General features: G+C 49.0%; 1 protein-coding gene across 1 annotated transcript in view; it reads right to left on the reverse strand.

Moving 5' to 3' along the window:
* The window catches only part of BOD1L1 (biorientation of chromosomes in cell division 1 like 1), a 44,348-nt gene extending 42,338 nt beyond the window's left edge, over positions 1-2,010 (reverse strand). The window contains 2 exon segments of the mRNA XM_054688461.1: positions 1,775-1,920; positions 1,923-2,010. Of these exon segments, the coding sequence (XP_054544436.1) occupies positions 1,775-1,920; positions 1,923-2,010 (234 nt within the window).
* Between the last annotated feature and the right edge of the window lie 18,461 nt (positions 2,011-20,471).

Genomic DNA, 20,471 nt, shown 5'->3' on the forward strand with positions numbered 1-20,471 from the left:
AGAAAAGCAGAAGGACAGTCATGAGGAAAGAACGAGGCACCTGAAACGCCAGGCACAGAGAGGAGGGCGAAGACGCTTGAGGAAGGAAGGTCAACCACACCCAGGCATGCCCCCCTTCTTCAGGGAGGAAGGAGGGGTCCCTTCAGTTCTATTCTCTCATCGCTAATGTTAAGACAGGGGACTGTATTCTGTGCTGGCCGGGCTCCCTGAAACCACGGGCCAGGTTGAGCCATGGGAAACTCACTATCGTCAACCACTTTGGAATTCAGCACCGTATTGTGTGGAAGAGCATTTCTTCTTGGGGCAAGGTCCTAGGTTTCATTCAATTGTCAAAGCAACTATATTGTTGTTACCCCCCCCCCAAAGAAAGGGAAGGACACCTCTTTGTGAGGATCTGGCAGGCAAATTACCTACATGCAGCATTTAGTGGCGACAGGATGAAGAAAAAGTCAAGTTCAGTATATTGCAGCTGCCCCCACTTCCCCTTCAGCCTATTTAAATTTTTAATTTGCACACAATGATTTGAAGGTTTCTGGGAACAGCCAAGTGGAATCTCTCTAAGTGGGACACAAGTAACCAACTTTATTTGGGTAACATTTACTTGGCCACGTCTAATCTTAACCGTTAAAATAGAAGAAGAAAAGGCATCTTCAGCAAGGTGGCTGCCCACATTCCCTTAAAAAAAAAAAAAAAAAAAAAAAGAGAAAACTACAAAGTTCCTACAGAGACAAAGACCCCAAGCAAACGGACTTCGTGATGTAAAAACCCCAGCGCTGGGAAAAGGCCCATCTGCTGCTGGTCCACTTGGGGCAAAAGTTTGCCCTGGATTGTAAGGGAAGCAAAGGCTTCCCAAAAGGGATCAGGACAGCGTGTGGTTCGCCTCAAAGACTGAACACTGGGTGAGAGGGAAGAACCTGGGGATGTTAAAGATGTCACACAAGTGTTAAAGATGCTGTGAGAAAGCCCCCGCCCCATCAGAACTTCACTTTGATGAACCCCAGCAGATCTAAGCTTAAGAAAAAAAATAATAAATCAACTCCCAATTATTCAGAAGTCAGGCTTCCTGCTTCACCTGCTGCCAGGATTCCAGAAACTGGCTTTCCACCCTTCTCCCTGACCGCTCCTTTCCCGAGCCCCCCGTTATTCTTTGCCAAAGCAGCTGCATGCACCTCCTCCTGCTAAAGGCCCCTTTCACGCTGACTTTTGGGGCCTGGAGGTCCCCCCAGGTCCAGCCCTAGCCACTTCTGGTCAGAGACCCGCGCGCGGGAGGTCACTCTCCCGCCTGCAGCCCAGGGCGTCCCCACTGGACAGGGGGTCCCCCCAGCCCACCTTCTCGGGCCCCGGGCCCCGGCTCGGCTCGGGCTGCGCCTGCTCAGGGCGCGGGTCTGGGCACCGCCCGGGCGACCCCGATCCCCGGCAGGCCCCGGCCCGGCCCGGCCCGCGCCCGGCTCCCGGGGTCCAGCTCCGCCCGCGCCCCGCCGCGCCCCGCGGCCCACGGGCAGGGCCCCCCCTCGGGGCGCCCAAGGGCAGCGGCGTGACCCTCGGCGCCCCGAGCCCCAGGGGCGGCGACACCCCAACCGCGCAGGGACCGCGACGCGGGAGCCGCGAGCGCCCAGGGCCCCCCGCTCGGCGCCCGCGCCCCCCAACCCGGGCGCCCCCAACCCGGGCTCCCCCACCAGCCCGCGGGGTCCGCGCCGGGGGGGGCCGCGGCGGGGCGCGCGGGTCCACAGGGCCGGGCCGGGCCCCGCGCCCCCCCCGCGCCCCGCGCCCGCACCTTGGTGTCCACGTCGGCCAGGCAGTCCCTGCGGAACTGGTCGAAGAGGCCCTGGCTCTTGAGGTGGTTCACGATCATGGCCACGAGCTGCGGGTCCCCCGCGCCCGCCCCGGCGCCGCCCGCCCCGCCCGCGCCCGGGCCCCCGCGGGGCCGGGCGGCGGCGGCGGCGGCTGCGGCTGCGGCGGGGGCGGCGGCGGCGCGGGCGGCGGCGGCTGCGGCTGCGGGTTGGTGGCCATGGCGGGCGGGCGGGCGGGCGGGCGCGCTGCGGAGCCGCCGCCGGGGCGGCCGACGGGATGTTGTGGCGGAACCAGCGGGCCCGGCGCTCCCGGAAGTGAAAGGGACGCGGGGGAAGGCGCGGGGCGGGCCGGCCGGGCGGCGACGGCGGCCGCGAGGGGCCAATTCCGGCCGCGGGCGCCCTCGCGTGGCCGGCGGCGGCGGCGCGGGCGGGGGCGCGGGGGCGGGGCGCGGGGGGGGGCGCGGGCGGGGGGCGCCGGCTCCCCGGCTCGCTGGGCTTCCCGCGCGACGCGGCGGCGCTCCCGGCCGCTGTCGGGCGCCGCCAGGCCCAGGCCCGGGGCCGCAGCCGGGGTGCTGGCGCCCCGCGCGCCCCGGTCCTCCTCGGGGCCCCTGCACCCGCCCCCCGGCCTCCCGCCCCGGCGCCCCGCGGGCGAGGGCGTGTTGGGGTGATGCACCCGTGACCCCAACAGGCCACGCTCCGTGGCCGCGGGCGCCGGGCTCAGGCCCCCCTTTCGCGAGCGCCCCGAGCTAGGCCCGGGGTCGACGCCCCCTTGGCACCCCAGAAAACTGCCCCCCCAGCCTGCAGTGACTTGCCCAGGCCCCGGCTGACGCCGCTGGGATGACTTGGAATTGGTTGTTAGTCCGCGATCAAAGCAGAATAAATATTACGATTTGTCATAATTATTCAATCGACTAATAATTGTTATATTAATATTATAATTATTCAGGCGATGGCAAATGCGCCTCGTGAAGTGGGTGTTGGGTTTTGAACTCGCGCTGCTGCGGCCGATGTCTCGTCAGAACGAGCAGGGAGGGCTTCAGTCCTGCGACCGGCTCTGCTTTTTGTAACTTGGAAGCCCCCGGTGCTGGGCCTGGTTTTATGGTGATTTTGTTAGGGAGAAATGATGTCCTGAGCTAATCCCATCCAGGCTGTGTGGACGCCACCCCCACTCCAGATCAAAGTTATCAGGACTTTGGGAAAGACAAATCCCGTCACCACCAAAGGGAGGGTGGCTGGGACCTGAGGGTGGAGTTGGGCAGCCAGGCTGGATACAAAAACCAAACACTGGGCCTTGGGGTCTCTCGCTCTGTCCCTCGCCTCCTGGCTTCAGGGCTCCTGGCTGGCGGCAGTTCTCAGAGAGCCATTTGGGATTCCTGATCAGCGGATCACGAAGGATGCATTTAAAACCTTGTCTCCCACTTTTCTCCCTGAGCTGCACATTTCCTCATTTCCCCTTCCCTTGTCAATAAACCTTTTATGAACCTTTCGCGTGTGCCTGCAGTAGAGCACTGATAAGTCCTTTTAAGCGCGGGTGAGGACCCACAGTCAGACACCCTGTTTTGTATCGGGGTTGCTCTACAACAATTTCACGCAAGTCCAGATCTGGGGAAATTAGAGTTGATGATCTGGAAGCCGGGTATTCAGGGAGGTCCCCCACTTTTCTTGAAAGTCAAGAGTTGAAAATCACCTGCCTTGCCAAAGGATTTGTTTACCTAGGCCTGTTGCTTCACTTCTTCAGTTTCTGGGAAATCTACCAAACAGGCTTTGCCCATGACATCAAATGACTATGAATTTGAAAAGATTGTGACTGAAAGAAATGGCCACTAACATGATGTAACTGTTAGTTATGAACAGAGGGGGATGTGGCAGTTTCCTTTAACCATCAAAACACAGTACTTTATTTGCCAAAAGTGTGATACTTACTGTATGGTATGAGCAAATGCTCGTACCATTTCTCCAGTCTACATGGTGTGTCAAACATATTGGACTTTTTGGGAATAGCTAAATATGACCGTCCACAAAAATTTTGCGAAACGCCACAAATTTCTTAGGTATAACGATTAAACTTTTAAGAAGGTAATGAGATGAGAAGGTGTTTGGTGCTAAAAATGAGTTGGTTCAGTGAATAGAAAATAATTTTGTGCTTTGTGAACAGTGTGTACAAAACCCAAAATATCTTCTCGGATGTAATAAAGTGAGAATTGATTATAAGTTAAATAGGTAATTCATAATTGATTTCATAGGATGTATGTTGACTGCTTTGTAGAATAAGCAAGCTGACTCGAAAAGAATGTACCCAATATTTATACACATTTGCATCCAGTACACACATACACTGGATACAGTGTAACTTGACCAATTTTGTAGCCTTGAAAACATTCTAGTTACTTTGAAAAGAATCAGAGTCACTGATCTGTGTGGTCTTGGCTGTTTAAAGTGTTATAGGGCAGCCCCGATATTGAACCGGTTCCTGGCTGTGGGTCCTCACCCCTGCGCTTAAAAGGGACTTATGAATACTCCACTCCAGGCACACACAAAAGATTAATAAAAGGTTTATTTACAAGGGAAAAGGAAATAAGGAAATGTACAACTCAGGGAGAAAATAGGGAAATAAAGTCTTTCATGCGTCCTACCCGATCCGCCGACCTGGAAACCCAAAGTCACTCTCAGAGCTGGCCCAACGCTGTGAGCTGGCGGAGAGCCAAAATGGGGGGCCCCCCTCCCAAAGCCCATGTGTCTGGCTTTATACCAACCTGGCTGCTGAACCCCACCGTCAGGTCCCAGCCACCTTCCCTTTAGTGGGGACGGGATGTGGAGTTCCCAGTGTCTTTGGCTTTGGCCTGGGGTGGGGGTGGAGTCCACAAAGCCTGTATGGGATTAGCTTTAGGACAGCCTTTTCCCCCTGACAAAAGGTGCTTTTCTTTTCGCTGCAATATGATCCTAGGGACGAATATTGTGAATACCTGGGCTGGGAGGAGGGATGACATATGTTTACATGTTTTTAAAAATTGACTTTAAGTCAGAAGGAGAGAGACAAATACCAGGTATTTCACTCATGTGGAATAATTAAGGTGCATAGGGGGGAGGAGCCCAGTGGACTATGGGTACTTTGGTTGTACGGTGGAGCTAGATCACATACCTGAAGAGGTGTGAACCTGTTCCCCTAAATCATAAACAGTGTTGTAAATTAATGTTACCTCAATAAAAATAATTCAATAAAAAGGCTCTTTTAAGCAGTCTTCCATTTTTATCAATGACCTCTTTGGTTTGTTCTCTTCTCTGTTTCCTTAGAATTTTAGAATTTTTGACAATAGTGAGGATGTGGGAAAGTTGAGGTTTTAAAAAATTACCATTGCTTGCATCCCATATGTATGTCTGAATTCCAACAGCCCAACAAGGGTCAAATTCTTTCTCCCTGAACATGCTTAAGCTGTCATCTGATTTCCAATCTGATGTGCAGGTGGTGGTAAAGAGACTTTCCAAATGCTGGAACTAGGGCAGCACTGGTGGGTGATTACAACAGTCATCCCTGGTAGCCATTTTTGTCTAGGGCATCAGATTCCTGCTGAGTATCAGGCTCCTACAGTCACCCCTACTTCCAACCCCACTCTCACTCAATGCTCTTAACCCCTTTTTGGGGAACTGATCCTGATAAAGTTAAATATCAGTTTACAGTGTGAAGATTTCTTAGGACCCCAACTACTTATTGGTGGAGTTACCTATTTCCTGTCCCTCATATTCCCAGGGCATCCCCATTCCAAACCAGGCCCTAGGCCACATACTTCATAATGCAAAGACCGATGACTATCATTTTCTAAATGACTTTCTATTCACCCAAAGCCCATTGGAGATTTTGGAAGTCCACTTTTCAATAATCGAACACATTCTTTGGTGGGTTCAAGGCACCTCATTAATAGTTTCTTCAAGTGGGCCAGGAGGGGAAATATATTGCCTGCCTTTCCAAAGCAGACTCTACTGTCACAGCTCTCCCCTGTCTCTGTTACTGTGTAAAATAGCCAGTGACTGGGACTTGGTGGTTGGGGCAGAGCGTACAACAACACATTAATATGAGAAAGGGGACTGCTTCCCCCCGCCCTCCGAGGGGGACTTAGAAGCATTAGCACTTGCTCTGGGGTCAGTACACAGAGGAGGGGGTGACATAGGGGGATAGGAAGGTGGATGGGAGGGGGTTGTTCCAGGTCAATATCTGGCAGGTGTTCCCTGCTAGTCTAGGAGCACCCAAGAGTCGGGGAGCTTTGGGGAGGGTGACTGTGAGCATGGGTCACCTCGAAGAACTGCAGAGGGCAGCTGAGTCCCAGCTCGAGGGATGTGAAGGTCAGGAAAGTGAGGAAGCATTCTTGTCAATGGAAAACTACAATTGGGTTATTTAAGCCCCTGGTGCTTGAGGAGGAGGAAACTATGGAGGTGGGAGAGGAGTCTGCCTGGGGAAGCGACACGTAGTTATTAATACTTCTTGTGGCGAGAGGGTCCTGTGCAAGCAATCAGGAAGATCACCAATGGTTTGTAAAAAAAAAAAAAAAAAAAAAAAGAGGCAATGTAGCCAAAATGGAGTCACTTGGGCCAAAGTCATTTCACCCAACCAGATTTGATAGCTGACTTCTTGCAGTTTCAGCTCCAAGCAGGGGTATAGTCTTAAGGGGGCCCAGTCAGCAATAGCAGATAGTCTGCTTGACAGACCCCGCCCTCGCTGCCCCCAAAGGTAGGCTGGTTTTACCTGAAACAACCTTGTCTTTTGCTCAATGTCCTGCCCTCTTGCTGGCTAAAAACCTTCCATCTTGTACAATCCCTAGGAGAGCCTTTCTGCTTGCTAGATGGGCTGCTGCCTGATTCACAACGCATGGAACAAAGTTAATTTGATCTTCAAGTTTAGATGAATTTTGTTTTCAAACAACTCTCAGACTCTGGCAGGCATCTGAATCTCTGAAGAGACTGTTTCAACAGCACTGGCCTAGCCCGGCCACTCTCTGACTTGGTAAGGGTAAGATACTGGCAGGCCTTGGCAGGCCCTGATACTGCACTTTTTAACAAATGCTAGTGGATCACTCTTTGAGAAACACTGAACCAGACTAACTACAGCTCACAGGTCTAATCTGGTGTGTTTTTATGAATAAGGTTTTATTGGAACACAGCTGTGCCCATTGAGCATGCTTTGGATCCATTGTCTATGGCTGCTTTTGCTGCAAAACCAGAGTTGAGACAGAGAATATATGACTTGCAGAGCTGAGAATATTTTCCCTCTGGCACTTTATAGAAAATGTGTGCCCTAAAAGAAGGCAGCAAAGGTGTGGTTATGAAACGGGAGCTAGGAGGCTATAACAGGACTTCTGCCTTTTAGGAGATATAGTTTATTCTCTGAGCTGTGGAGATAACCCTAACTCGGGGTTGTTGGCAGGGCTAGACCAGAGCGTATAAATGACAATGGTTTGTAACCCACTGCCTAGATGAAATAAATTATTAAGAATAGGTGGCGTTTGGATCAAGGGAGAGAAGAAGGGCAGCTCTGTGAGGAGAGGGCAGGATTAAGGGAACAGGGTTTGCCCTTGTCGTGGTCTCTTCGTGCTGGGCGGTTGCAAAGGCTGACTCACAGATGTGCAGGCGCGCCTGATGTGGTCCGTAAATGCCCATCTGGGATATATATTTGTCTCACTGCTGTTGGAAATATTCTGTGATGTAGCCCATCACTTAATACAAACTGACCCAGCCTTAGGGTTGGCTGAAGAGGGTCAGCCTGAAGGGGAGCCACTGAAGCCCCAAAGCTTGCCACAAGTCTAAGGCACCTTCTGAAGGGGAGCCGCACAGACAGGGCCAGAGGGGCAGGGAAGTCTGTGACTAGAGGAACAAAAAGTGGAAATCGAGGTAACGGCTGCCATTGTCAGTCTCCCCCCTGGCATTAAACACCTGCTTTTAGATTCAGTAAACCTGAGACCAAAAAAAAAAAAAAAAAAAGGCAAGGTTTTGTATTGTTCCCACATTCAGAATTCAGAACTTTCCACAAGAAAGGGAGAAGAGAACTGGCTCCCACGGAGCCACTATGTTCACCTTTCTTGTTGTAACAGGGTGGTCCCCAGGAAAGGGGGAGGTTCCCTGCCCCACCCAAGGAAGGGTGGAGCTGAGCAGGAAGAGGAGAAGCTGCAGAGGAGACTGAGGAAGGAAGCAGGATGGAGCCAGGAGACCTGGAGGAGGCGCATGGAGCCTAGAGACACGTAAAGAAACTGCGCTTGTCTTTTGGTCGTGGACTGGGTGACACAGATGTGGGTGAGACCCGTGGGGAGGTGACAATGGCAGCTTTTATCTTGATGTTGATTTTGCTCTTTTCCTTCCGGGCTTGTCCGGTTGTTTGTGACCCTTTTCTGTGGGTCCCCACTGGAAGATGCTTTAGACTTGTGGCAGGCTTTGGGGCCTTGTTCTGGGCCAATCCCATTTGGATGGACTTTTACCCACGAGGGGACGGGTAACTCTGGGTGCTTGATTTAGAAACTAGACTCTTTGCCTTACCTGTATTGTTTCCTAGTTTTATTAAAGTTCCTTCCCATTAAAGTCTCATGTGTTTTGTGTTGATGCGGCGGATGGCAGAACCCATTTAGAATAGGCAGGTTTGCGGGGTTTGGGTTGGCCCCTCTCCCTGTCCTATAACATTGTGACTGGCAGCTGTCCCAGGGGCCGTGCTGTGCTGTCCATGGAGACGGATGGAGGCTAGAAGTCCCGGGGGCATGGCCCGCATCTCAGGGTCAGCATGCTGATGGTAAAGACAAATCTCTGGGCGCCCACAGGACGCATCTGAAATCAAAAGTGTGGTTGGATCATGCAGAAGCGAGCGCAAGGTGAGAGCAAGTGACTGAGCACGCATGTGGAAGGGCGGCTGAAGCCGGCTGGGTTAATCAGGGTGGCGCTCTGCAGAAAGGTGACCCTTAAGCCTGGTTCTGAAAGCAATGATAGAGGGGAGGGTGGGGGAAGGGCAAGCAATGGGGTGGGGCGCCCCATGACTATGGTGGAGGATGATGGGTGCTTTGGTGGTGGGGGTCGTCACACGCCTGCTTTATTCCCTTAAATCCTTTGCAGTGTTGTCAACCAATGTTACCTTCTTAATACAATGTCACCCCCAAAAATGTAGGAATGATTACATGAATAAATAAATAAATGAAGTAAAGCAAATAAATATCTGTTCTGGAAATGTAAACACACAATGAGGGCCTCCCTGGTGGGACAAGGGGTTAAGTCTCACCACTATCAAGCTATCACCAACCATTGCAGCAATCCCCGGCCTGCCAGGGAGCTACCCACATGGCGCAGCAGACCTCTCCTGACTCCCCACTGCTCCCTTCAGCAGTGGATTTCTGTAAATCTGGCTGTTCTGCATCCTGCTCTGTCTCTGGTGAATCCTCTCACCCCTCCCCCAACACACATACTTCTGGCCTACACCCCAGCTTTTATATGCATAAATAAAATAAATCTTAAAAAAGTAAAAGCACAATGATCAGAGAAGATAGATGCTGAATGGGCATCGAGCATGGGAAGGCACAGGAAGGATGTGCTCATACAAGTCTAGGTAGATTCAGTCCTGAAAGGGCATTTTTCTTCATTTTGATTTACGGAAATAGTCACTAGCCCTTTGACTAATGAATGGCAGGAACATTTAAATGGACTCTGAGACAAAGGCAGATTTATTTCCTAGACACACTGCAGTAGACAAGACAGAAGGGTGAGTGAAGAAGCTTGATTTTCCAGCATGATGATGCAGGGGTGGAGCTCGAGGGCTTTGGAGACACATGGATTTGCATTTCAGCTGTGCTGTTATCTAGTAAATTGCTCAATCTCTCTGCTTTATTTTCTTCTTTGTGAAATTGAGAGAATAAAAGACCTACCATAGGGTTTGGGAGGATTGATTGATGCCATTCATTCCGCAAATATGGTTTGGGCAGGAATGGCACTGGGCACCAGCAGCTGACCCAGAAAGGGGAGAGAAAGCAGGTGAGCAAGACACACAGCCTTGCCTGCCAGTGCTTCCACTCCAGCGGAATCAGGTGCCAGACAGGCAGCGAATGGGCAGGTAAAAAATTCAGAGCTAAGTGCTCTGCAGAAGAGGAGGTGGCTGGGTCAGGATGAGGGTCACAGGAACGGGGGTGCCAATGGAAGACTGTGTTGCGAGCCAGCCGCAGCAGTCTGGGTGTCAGGGGTTCCTGAAGGATGGGAAGGCGTCGGCGCAATTGTAGAGAAAATGGTAAGGGAAGGGGGAGAGGGAATGAGGAGACTCAGACACTTGATCAGGGTGCTGACGTCATCCTACTGAGGGTCTCAGCAGTCCTTTATTTATACTAAGCAAATTTGAGTACACAAGCATAAGGTAGGAAGATAACAATTATCACATATTCTTTTTCAGGAGCCGCCAAGGGTCTGTTTGCCTTCCGGCAGAGGTGTAACATTTATTATTTTTTGTCTTAAAGAAGGCACAGTTGTTAAACAAATGTTTTCAAAATAGTTATTTACTTTAAACAATCTAACAGTTATTGTATTACTGGCAAAAAGCCTATGTGTCTACAACTAACATTTCTAAGTTTGCCATGGTGAACGATTGATTAACTATGGGCTGAGGGAAACAAAGGGCAGGAAGTTACCTGGGGGAAGGGAGACAAAGATTATTTCTAACTAACCTATGAAGTTTAGACCAACATACAACTAATTGATTGAAGTAAAAAACAGAAGGCTTTTATTTAGAAATTATTATCTATATTGTTTTAGCTCGACCAGTCATAAAATTGCTGTTGACTTATTCCTGAATGCACACTCTAACAGCTACCATACCAATTGTCACCTCCAGGGGAATCAGCCCTAAACAAACAGGAAGAATTTAGCAGGAGTTAGCTATGGCGCCTCCTGGCTCATCAGGAATTTTCTTACACTTGGAGCATGGATCACGTCTGCCACCCAACTGCTATCTTTAAAGTAGTGGAATTTCCTTCTCCAATTAGCTCTTGCCTCGAAAGACCACATCTCCATATTAAAGACTTGGCCAAGGGATGTTTACAGCCTTTTGTTCCCAGAAGTTTTTTCACTTGTTAATGTAAGGCCAAATGTTGACTGCCTTTTGGCAGAGAAAGACTAATTTTATAAAAAATGTAATAATTGTATTATGCAGTGCCATTTGCCATCAAATTGGTTATTGAGTAATTGATCAGTATTTGCAGTTTTACTTTTAAATGCGTATTTTTAGCAATGGTAGAAACTAGCCATAAACAAATGAGGAGAATCTTGGAGTCAGCTAACGAGATTCCTGATTTTTCAGAAATCTGCCCCAAGCCCGGACTTTTGTCAGACGACATGAGTAGCATGGCTCCCAATAAGACTGTTTAGAACTTGGTGCATTGTAAGCTTCCAACAAATGATAGGTCTAATTGACATTATATTATTCTTTGGCAGGTGTCCACACTGAGCATGTCCTGTCTTCTGTGTCAAGGGCGCCCCCCCCCCATTCCCGCGGTGACTTAAACCCTAGACCCGGCCTGTCTTGCACCATTCCCCCCACAAGGTGGCACACGATCTCTTCCTGTGCTCCCTGTGGCGGGGAGCCCAGGGCACAGGTGTGAGTCCCTTTTGGGCTAGAAAGAAGTCTAGGGGGTGGGTATGGTGGGGAAACCTTTCTTTGCAATAGTCACTGCAAGCAAGTTTCTAGCTGGGTAGGAGGTGACATATTTGGGGTTCTTTCTATTGTCTGTCTTGGTTTCTTTGTCTTCGTTATCCAGAATCCTCCAAGGAATACAGTAGAGTAAAATCAGTGTGGTGTCAGCGATCAGGCAGACCCAGATCGATGTGATTCTGCTACTTATCTGCTGAGTGACCTGGGCTACTCAGTTGAATTTCTTTTTTTTTTTTAAAGATTTTTATTATTATTTATTTATTTATTTAGACAAGGACTGGGTACAGTCAGAAGCGCGGGAGGGTGAGAGAATTCACCAGAGCCAGAGCAGGGAGCAGAGCAGGCAGAAGGACCAAAGTACACTGCTGAGGGGAGCAGCGGGCGGCAGGAGAGGTCTGCGCGCCATGTGGGACCCTCCTCCGGTGGCCGGGGAGCAGCCGGGGATCGAACCGGTGCTGCAGAGGTGCGGGCAGCTTCGCAACCCAGTGCTCAACCGCTGCGCCACCGGGGAGGCCCTCAGTTGAATTTCTAACCCTGTCTTCTAAATACATAAAATGGCAGCATGCATGTATGGATCGATATTATTATTTTACTCATCCACCCTCCCACCCACTGATATAGCTATCACCTGTCTGTCTGTCTAGTCTTGACCCTGTAAGGCCCATTCCACGTAAAGGGGATTGGCATGAATAGCAATCGCACAGGGTGGTTGAAGAGATCAGTGAGATAAGACCTGGAAAGAGCAACTTGTAAGGTTTTCTTATCACTGTTGGTACCAGCTAGTTATGTTAATCAGAGTCTAGTCGATTGCCCTGTTGAACACTGAGTACCCCATGACCAAGTCATCCCCTCTCCTCTGGCATCGTATTCAGTGTAGTGCCTGGCCAGGTTGACACCCGGTTCTCACCATCACCTATAAGAGAAGTCACCTTCACCAGCATGACGGGGCCTCTTCATGGAATGCAGGGCCCTGGGCCCAGCGTGACAAGCTGTCCCTCCTGTTCTGGTTACAAGAGCAATTCAAGTGGGCCCCTCTGGTCAGGTGGCCTTTGGCTTGGCTCTTCAGTTTTGGTTTTCCTTTGGCCAGGCCCATAGGCCTTCAAGGGGAGAGGAATGCATTGGGGGAGATCTTGCTTGAGTCATGTTCTCCAACACAGCTGCTGGGGCTCCTGGTCACTCGTCTGGCCCTTGAAGAAAATTCTCATCTGTTTCCTTGGGTCCAGTCTCCATTCCTTAGGGATTTGGAAGGAAGGAGGCTTATAATCAGCACTCAAACTTACACCAGCCCTCCTGGGGCTTTAGTGACCACTGACATTTAAAGAAATATGTGTATGTCTCTCAAAGGACTTTGACATTTTAGCATTCTTTCCTCCCTGTCCTTAATACCATTTTTCTCTGCCTCTCCACCATGGGGAAAGGACTTTTCAATGTGTATTTTCAGATTCAAGTCAGCTACCGTGAAATGCATGGGGTCTGTGCTCATGGGTCCCTCGGTCCTTCCCAGCAGAGCGTCTCTGAGACTGGGGAGGGTACGCCGGCACCCCACATGAGGTACATGAATCTGGCAGGAAAGCGGAGCTCTACAGAGCGGGTATAGTTGCACCTCACTTGGGGTCAGCCAAGATGCTCTCTGCTCCGTTAGCAGATTATCTAGTGTGCTTGAGTTGGAGAAGGCAAACCTGGAGAAATAACAGCCAATAAATTGTTAGTCTTGCAGATTCTATTCTGCTCCTTTTTAACCATCAGACCTCACTTATTTTTATTTACCTCTTGGTATGAAATCATTTCCTATATTCTCTTAACTCACCCCTAATGGGATAATGCATGTCCATTTTCCCATTCTGGTTTCTGAATGATTCAACCATAATTGTCTAATTTGCTCATGTTAGACGTGCATGGGGGGTCATGACTGATGAAGCATGGCTGCCCAGGTAGACAGATCTTCAGTGCTGGGGCAAAAAGACCTGGATATGAACTTAGCTCAGCTACTCGCCATCTGGACCAGCGTTCCTTAACTTAAATACACTTGGATCTCATGTTCTTGTTGATTACGCACCAAGAATTATGCTTCTCACACAGGAATTTTGTGAGGATTTAAGAGCTACCATAAAAACAGCAACAACAGAAAATGCCTGGTCTGAGTATGTTGAATCTTCTGCCCTTTCAAGAATGGTTCCTTTATGTGTTTTTCTAACATAATAACCTCTCCACCAAGAAATTCTGGTTATTCTGATACTTCTTACCATTGGTTAATTTTGACTGTTCTTTAACTGCATATAAATGGAATGCTAAATAAGTATCAGGTGTTTTGTTTTTTTTTTTCATTTTTCACAAGCTCAACAAGTCTTTGTACAAAATGCTACAGACAAGGCAAAAATGAATATGACACAGGTCAGGATAGCAAATAGGTTCTATTTCATGTACCAGCGCTCACGGACCGTGCTGCATCAGGAACTGTACGGAGATGGATTTCAAAGGTCAGCAAGGAAGGGTGTCATTGTCCATTAGCCATGTCCTCAGGATGGGGAGTGGATGCCAGCATCCCACACTAGCCAGAGCTGACACAGCCCTGCTGTGTGGAAGTTGAGGCTAATGGAGTGTGAAATTCCTAGGTAAGAAACAAAGAGTTATTGAGCACAGAGGTCAGTGGTAGTCACTTTTACATATGTTATGCCTTAAATCCTCTTAGTCAGCTGGAGAGGGATGAATCATTATTCTCATTTTATAAGTGAGAAATGGAAACTCAAGATTTTACCAAGTAGGGAGTGGTGGAAATAAGATTTGAACCTGGACCTCTGATCTCTGAGGACTTTTGTTTGCAATTACTTACTTTTTAAACTGGGCTTTTCAAATAGAACTTTTTTTTTTTAATGAGATAAATTTGGGTTTTTTAAGATTTGTCAAACTGCACACAAATCTTAGGTATTAGCTTGATGAACTTTTAATTATACCAGGGAATTTTAAATATTTCTGTGTAACCATTCATTAGGCCAAGCTGAAGAATCTTCTGCCCTTTCAAGAATGATTCCTTTATGTGTTTTTCTAGTCAATAACCTCTCCACCAAGAAATTCTGGTTATTCTGATGCTTCTTACCATTGGTTAATTTTGACTGTTCTTTAACATCATATAAATGGAATTATATAATAATTTCTCTTTTGTGTCTTGCCTCTTTGTTCAATATAATGTTGAGATTCACCCATGTTGCTGTATTATTAGCCTGTACTTTTCTTTTATTGCTCCTTGGTACTCTATTGCATGAACACACCACAATTTATTTGTCCACTCTCCTCTTGGGGCACATTTGAGCTTTTACAGTTTCTGGTTATTATGAATAGAGCTGTTACCAACATTCTTGTACTATATTTGGGAGAACATATACTCCTACTACTCTGAACATATACCTAATAGAGGGATTCATGGGCCACAGGTTAGGTAAACCTCTAACTTCAGTAGATATCAATCTTTGCTTTTTCTAGTGAAAGCTCTGTAGAACCAAGGGTTCAGGTTTTCTCCATCTCTACTGCACCCCAGAACTCATAGCTCTACCTGGCTCAGAGTCAGTGCTCATGAGCCATTTTTAAGTAAATGAAAAATATTTGCCTATTGTGCCCATGGCTCTGTATTGAGCTGTGAACCGAGAGATCAGAACCTCTTTTGTGCTCAGCCCATACTCCCATGAAAACATAGGTTTTATAATCCCTTGTTGAATATCTTGAAGTTCAAAATGATGGAAAAACACTTCACTTCAATAAAGATAATTTGAAAAGATAAATGAATAGAGTGTGATGTTATGCTTTATCAGGAGGGGGAGCTGGGCAGGTATTTCAGGAGGAGGGAGAACTGTCAGTTCTGTGCCAGGCACAGCTCCTCTGGCATAGAGGATACTCAGGGGAGTCTACGTGCAGGAGGAATATACTTGGGGTAGAAACCTTCATGTGACCCCCTCAAAGTGGGGGCCAGATTTCACAACCCAGCCCACATGATCTGAAGGACTCTTACTGTCATTAGTTCTGGGGCTCTATACCCAAACCAGTTACAGACTTTCTCATCCCCATGCACTCAGGAGGGGGACCCCTTGGGTTGGTAGCACCTCCAGACCGGCTCCAGCCTGATCCTGTAGGCTGAACCCCCACCTTCCTTAAAGCAGTCTGGTTGCCTCTGGCCTACGCCCTGCCTGAGTGCTTGGCATAGCCATCGGAGTCTGATAATGTGTCCTTAGATCTCCCAGGCACGCTTCATCAGGGTGAGATTCCTCAAATCACTCTTCCTCTGTTTCATTTAAGGTGGTTTTTTCTCCTGACTCGACCCAGGTTGTCATAGAGATGATCTTGGGAAAAAGACTAATTATAATAAAGTAAAAATCAAAATCAACAAGCAACTATAAACCACTACGGGGGTAGGGAGGGAGGGAGTAGGATCAAAACAAGAGGGGTGGGAATTGTATGGGGACTATAACCAAAGTGAAAATGCATACATTGTGCAAAAATGAAAAATGATGTCAAAGATATAAAATGAAAAAAAAGAAAAAAATTTAAAATAAAAAATTCATTCCACGAAGGAATGTCGTGACCTAGGTGCCACATACCCTCAAGGGGCCAGGTGTCTGGGCTTCCACCTACCAACTCCTGCTCCTTCTTGGCTGTGGGCAGCTCTTGGGGACCTTCCCTCCCTGGTGCTTCTGTCCTGCCCTGTGTGCTGGACCGCCCAGAGCAAGCCTCAGGTCCACTGCTGAGGTCCTTGGGGGTGAGGGAGCACGGGATTCCCACTGAAACTGTGGGTGGTCTCTAGGGTGGGCCAAGGGGAGGCAGGTGGGTGCAGATGGTCGGTGGTAGACATGTCTCAAGATGCTGGCAACAGAGACAACAGCTCAACTGGATGCCAGAGAATGGCTCAAGCTGATTCGAGGGCACATTTTCTGAAAAAATCAGTTGCACAGGAGCAAATGTTTTCTTGACTGTTCTAAATTAATTGCATGGTGAGTGTTTGCTATGGATAATTGGGTTTTTCTTTGACCTTGACAGTTTCACTGACTTGCTATCTGCCCTGGAAGACCCCTTTTCTTTTAAAACACACATACACACACACACACACACACACACAAAACCTCTTTCAAATACAATAATCCAAACCTGGCTTCCATCAAGAGCTGGCGGGGGGTGCCAGTGTAATGGCTGATGGCTGTGGTGTTTGAACCACAAAAAGGCAGTGGAGTTTGTGTTTTCCATTTTGCCCTTTACAAGATATTTCAGCTAAAGCCAGACTTTTCCCTTCACCCTGAGTTTTTAAAAATAGAAAACCCAGGTGGCATTAAGTCCTTTTAATTCTGAGCACCAGCTTGTAAAGTTCAGTGAAGACCAAGCTTGCTCTGCCGTGGGGACGCCGTTGCCCCCAGGCGAGAGGCTCAATCACCCTGAACGGCAGGGAAAGAAGGACAAACAAGACATGGGGTCACTGCAACGGGTCCTGGGCAGTGTGTGTGTGTGGCTAATGTGGGCTGAAGGAGGTTATTTTTATATTAAACAATTTTAAGTCATTCACAGTTGCAACACTTTTATTAAATTTATACAGTTCTCCAACTGGTGATATGTTCTTTTCATATTTAACATGCTTAGTAAAGAAGGAACTGTAACCTAAAATGGAAAGATCTCCAAGATATGGTGTTAATTGACAAAAGCACTATAAAGAACGGAGCCCAGGCACTAACTGTGGCAGGAGAAAGAAGGAAAAAAGATTATGCCTTCACTTTTGTTTGTTTTTACATTGAAATCAAATAGAAGTGTCGGGGTCACCAGTCAGGTAGGCAGAAAGAAGGGGTGAGATTTTTTTTCAATTTGTAATTTTTATATTGTGTTGATAGTAATGTCGTGCCAATGTCTTTCCTGGTCAAATCAAGGGATCAATAATCAAATGCCCAGTGAAGAAAAGTAAAACGCAGACCTCTGTCCACAGAGGTCCACAGAGGACAGAGCAATTTTACCATATTTGAAGGAGGCTGCAGAGGGAAAAGTGCATGCCAGGAAACGCGAATATCTGCTCATAAGAGAATCCTGTGCAAGCGTTCAGGGCCCGAGTGTTTTCACGTGGGTGGAAAACTTGTTTTTCAAGTCTACGCGGCCGTAGGCCGTCCTGGCAGCAGGGGGCAGCGTTTCTCTGCTTTCCTCTGCCTTCACCCCTCCAGGACTTCATCTGCAAAATGAATCAAGAATTCTCTAATTCAAATTTAGCCACAGAACGCACCACATTTTCTAGATTTATGCCATTACTCTCTCCTCCCAAAAACCTTTTGGGGACTTAAGAGCTGCTAATGATTACTCAAAAAGGGCTGATGATTGCGTGCGCTGGCCTAGTCTTCGCCCTGGTCCTGCGCCTTCTCCCTGTTCCTCTCATCTCTCATACATCACTTTCCATAATCAAGTCATAGGGGGGAAAATTCTAAATTATGAACATGCACAGCGCTCTCTTTTCATTTTGCAGATGAGACTCAGGATTTGGAAGGCAAAACAAACAATCATACAAACACATCATAAAAGGGTGGATGTTGGATCTTCGGGAAGGGTGTCAGAGCAGAGGAAAGAGGCTAAAGGGGCAGAGAATGAGTGGGGAGAGTGTTTACCTGCCTGGCTGGCTGGCCCGGCACCTGCGGTCCCTCCTTGCAGCTTTCCAGCCGCCAGGGAAGAAGGTGAGGCCGCACAGCACCGGGAAGGACAAGAGGGAAGCTCAGAGGAGCTCGCCTCGTACCCAAGTTCCTGCCGCTGCAAAATGGTGGAATTGGAAGGCAGGCTGCACCCAAAGCAAAAATAATTTTAATCCCCCCCCACACCCCCCCCCACACCCGTGTCTTATGAAATATAAAGAAGGCAGTGGTCTCCCACTTTGGGGCTGTCCTGGCACCCAGGTCCCCAGTCTCTGTGCAGACGCAACCTCTCCACACAGTGAGCACAAGGAGGGGAGGGAGAGCCACCTCCACACCCCCCACCCCACACCCCAGGGTGGGCCTGTGTATACCGGCAACAACATCTTGCTGCTCCGGGCCCGAGCTGCGCACTTGGGGCGGCGCCAGAGCAGACCTGTCTTCTCCAATTGTTCTGAGCAAGCTGAGCTCATGTGTGCCTTTCTGGGTCCTCCTTCTCATCCCAGATCCCGGCAATCCCCACGGGCGAGGTGATGCTGAAGATGCAGAAAGGACAGTTGGCAGCTTTGGATAGACTCAGGGATGGCAAGACTGCATAAAGAAGAGCAGTGAAGATCTTCCCCCCAAGGAAGGTTCTGGCTGTGATGCGGGGCAGAGTGGGCTCTGTACTGAAGGGTACCCACGCCCCTCGGGAGACCTGGCCCTGCACGCGGGTCAGCCTGGAGAGCCGCTCCTTCCCCGCAAGCACAGCTTCAGGCCTTTCAGCACTGGCTCTGCTGCCCTTCCAACCGGGAGGACCAAGCAGCAGGCAGGGTTCCTAGTGGCTAGACTTGATCCTATGTATGGCGAAAGATCTGGGTTTCCTATTGATGGCAGTGATAGGGGTCCCTTTTCAGAAGAAATGCATGTGTGCAAGTAAAAACGTCAACCTGAAGCAACATAGTTGAGTGAATAATGGGACAGGAAGATGCAGGCAAAAATGACGAAAGCAGAGCTAAAATGGTTGACATCCGGGACACGGCAGTGGATTATTTCTAAGGTGTCGACTCTACCACCATCATTTGAGAATCATGGGAAAATTAGGATCATGCAATTTTAGAACAGATTGGGATAATTGCATCCAACCTCCTCATTTTATAGTTGATGAAATGGAGGCTTAGAGGGACGTGGCTGGCCCAAGGTCACAGCGTTCTGCTGGCTAATAATTGTGTGTGTGTGTGTGTGTGTGTGTGTGTGTGTGTGTGTGTGTAACTGGGGGTGGGTCTGGATTAGGAAGAGCAGGGCAAGATAATAGCTTAGATATTGACTTAGATACAGAATTGCTTTAAGTAATCCAGTTGTCTTTGCACTATGGAGGGAGGAGGGTAGAGGCGTAGAGGAGGGGGGAGACAATTTTTAAACAAAAGGAAAACTTCTAGAGGACAAGGAGGGAAATTTCTTCAAGTCTGAGCTCCTTCTGCTTGCTGTCGCCATCGGCCCTGGAGCTGGTTTCCCGTAAACACAGCAGTTGCTTTCTGCTGCGGAATGTGGCTGCTAAACACAATAGGTCGGCATTCAGCTTGAACAAAATGTGATGACTGATTGGGAAATGAGTGGTAAGTCGTGGACAGCACGTCCTGAGTGTGACGATGTTTATCAGCAGCCTCCCCAGCGCCTCCCACCTGCTGGAACAAACAAACTTGCAAAGCTGCACTTACAGGCTGAAAACACTGAACCCAGATGTCCTTGTCCTGGGGACAATTTAATTCTGTGGTGACATCAATGAGGAAATCAGGTGTCACGAGGAGAAGGGACTTGGTGGCACACCAGGTGCTTGTGGGATGGGTGGTGGGCACAGGGACGGGCTACCTCAGCCCCCTCGCCTCACCTTGTTATAGGACAGGGAGAGGGGCAGCCCAAACCCCGCAAACCTGCCTATTCTACATGGGTTCTGCCATCCGCCGCATCAACACAAAACATATGAGACTTTAATGGGAAGGAACTTTAATAAAACTAGGAAACAATACAGGTAAGGCAAAGAGTCCAGTTTCTAAATGAAGCACCCAAAGTTACCCGTCCCCTCGTGGGTAAAAGTCCATCCAAATGGGATCGGCCCAGAACAAGGCCCCAAAGCCTGCTACAAGTCTAAAGCATCTTCCAGTGGGGACCCACAGAAAAGGGTCACAAACAACCGGACAAGCCCGGAAGGAAAAGAGCAAAATCAACATCAAGATAAAAGCTGCCATTGTCACCTCCCCACAGGTCTCACCCACATCTGTGTCACCCAGTCCACGACCAAAAGACAAGCGCAGTTTCTTTACGTGTCTCTAGGCTCCATGCGCCTCCTCCAGGTCTCCTGGCTCCATCCTGCTTCCTTCCTCAGTCTCCTCTGCAGCTTCTCCTCTTCCTGCTCAGCTC

Source organism: Talpa occidentalis, unplaced genomic scaffold (assembly GCF_014898055.3).
Source record: "Talpa occidentalis isolate TD23 unplaced genomic scaffold, MPIMG_talOcc4v2.1 talOcc4.6, whole genome shotgun sequence".
NCBI classification, from domain to species: Eukaryota; Metazoa; Chordata; class Mammalia; order Eulipotyphla; family Talpidae; genus Talpa; species Talpa occidentalis.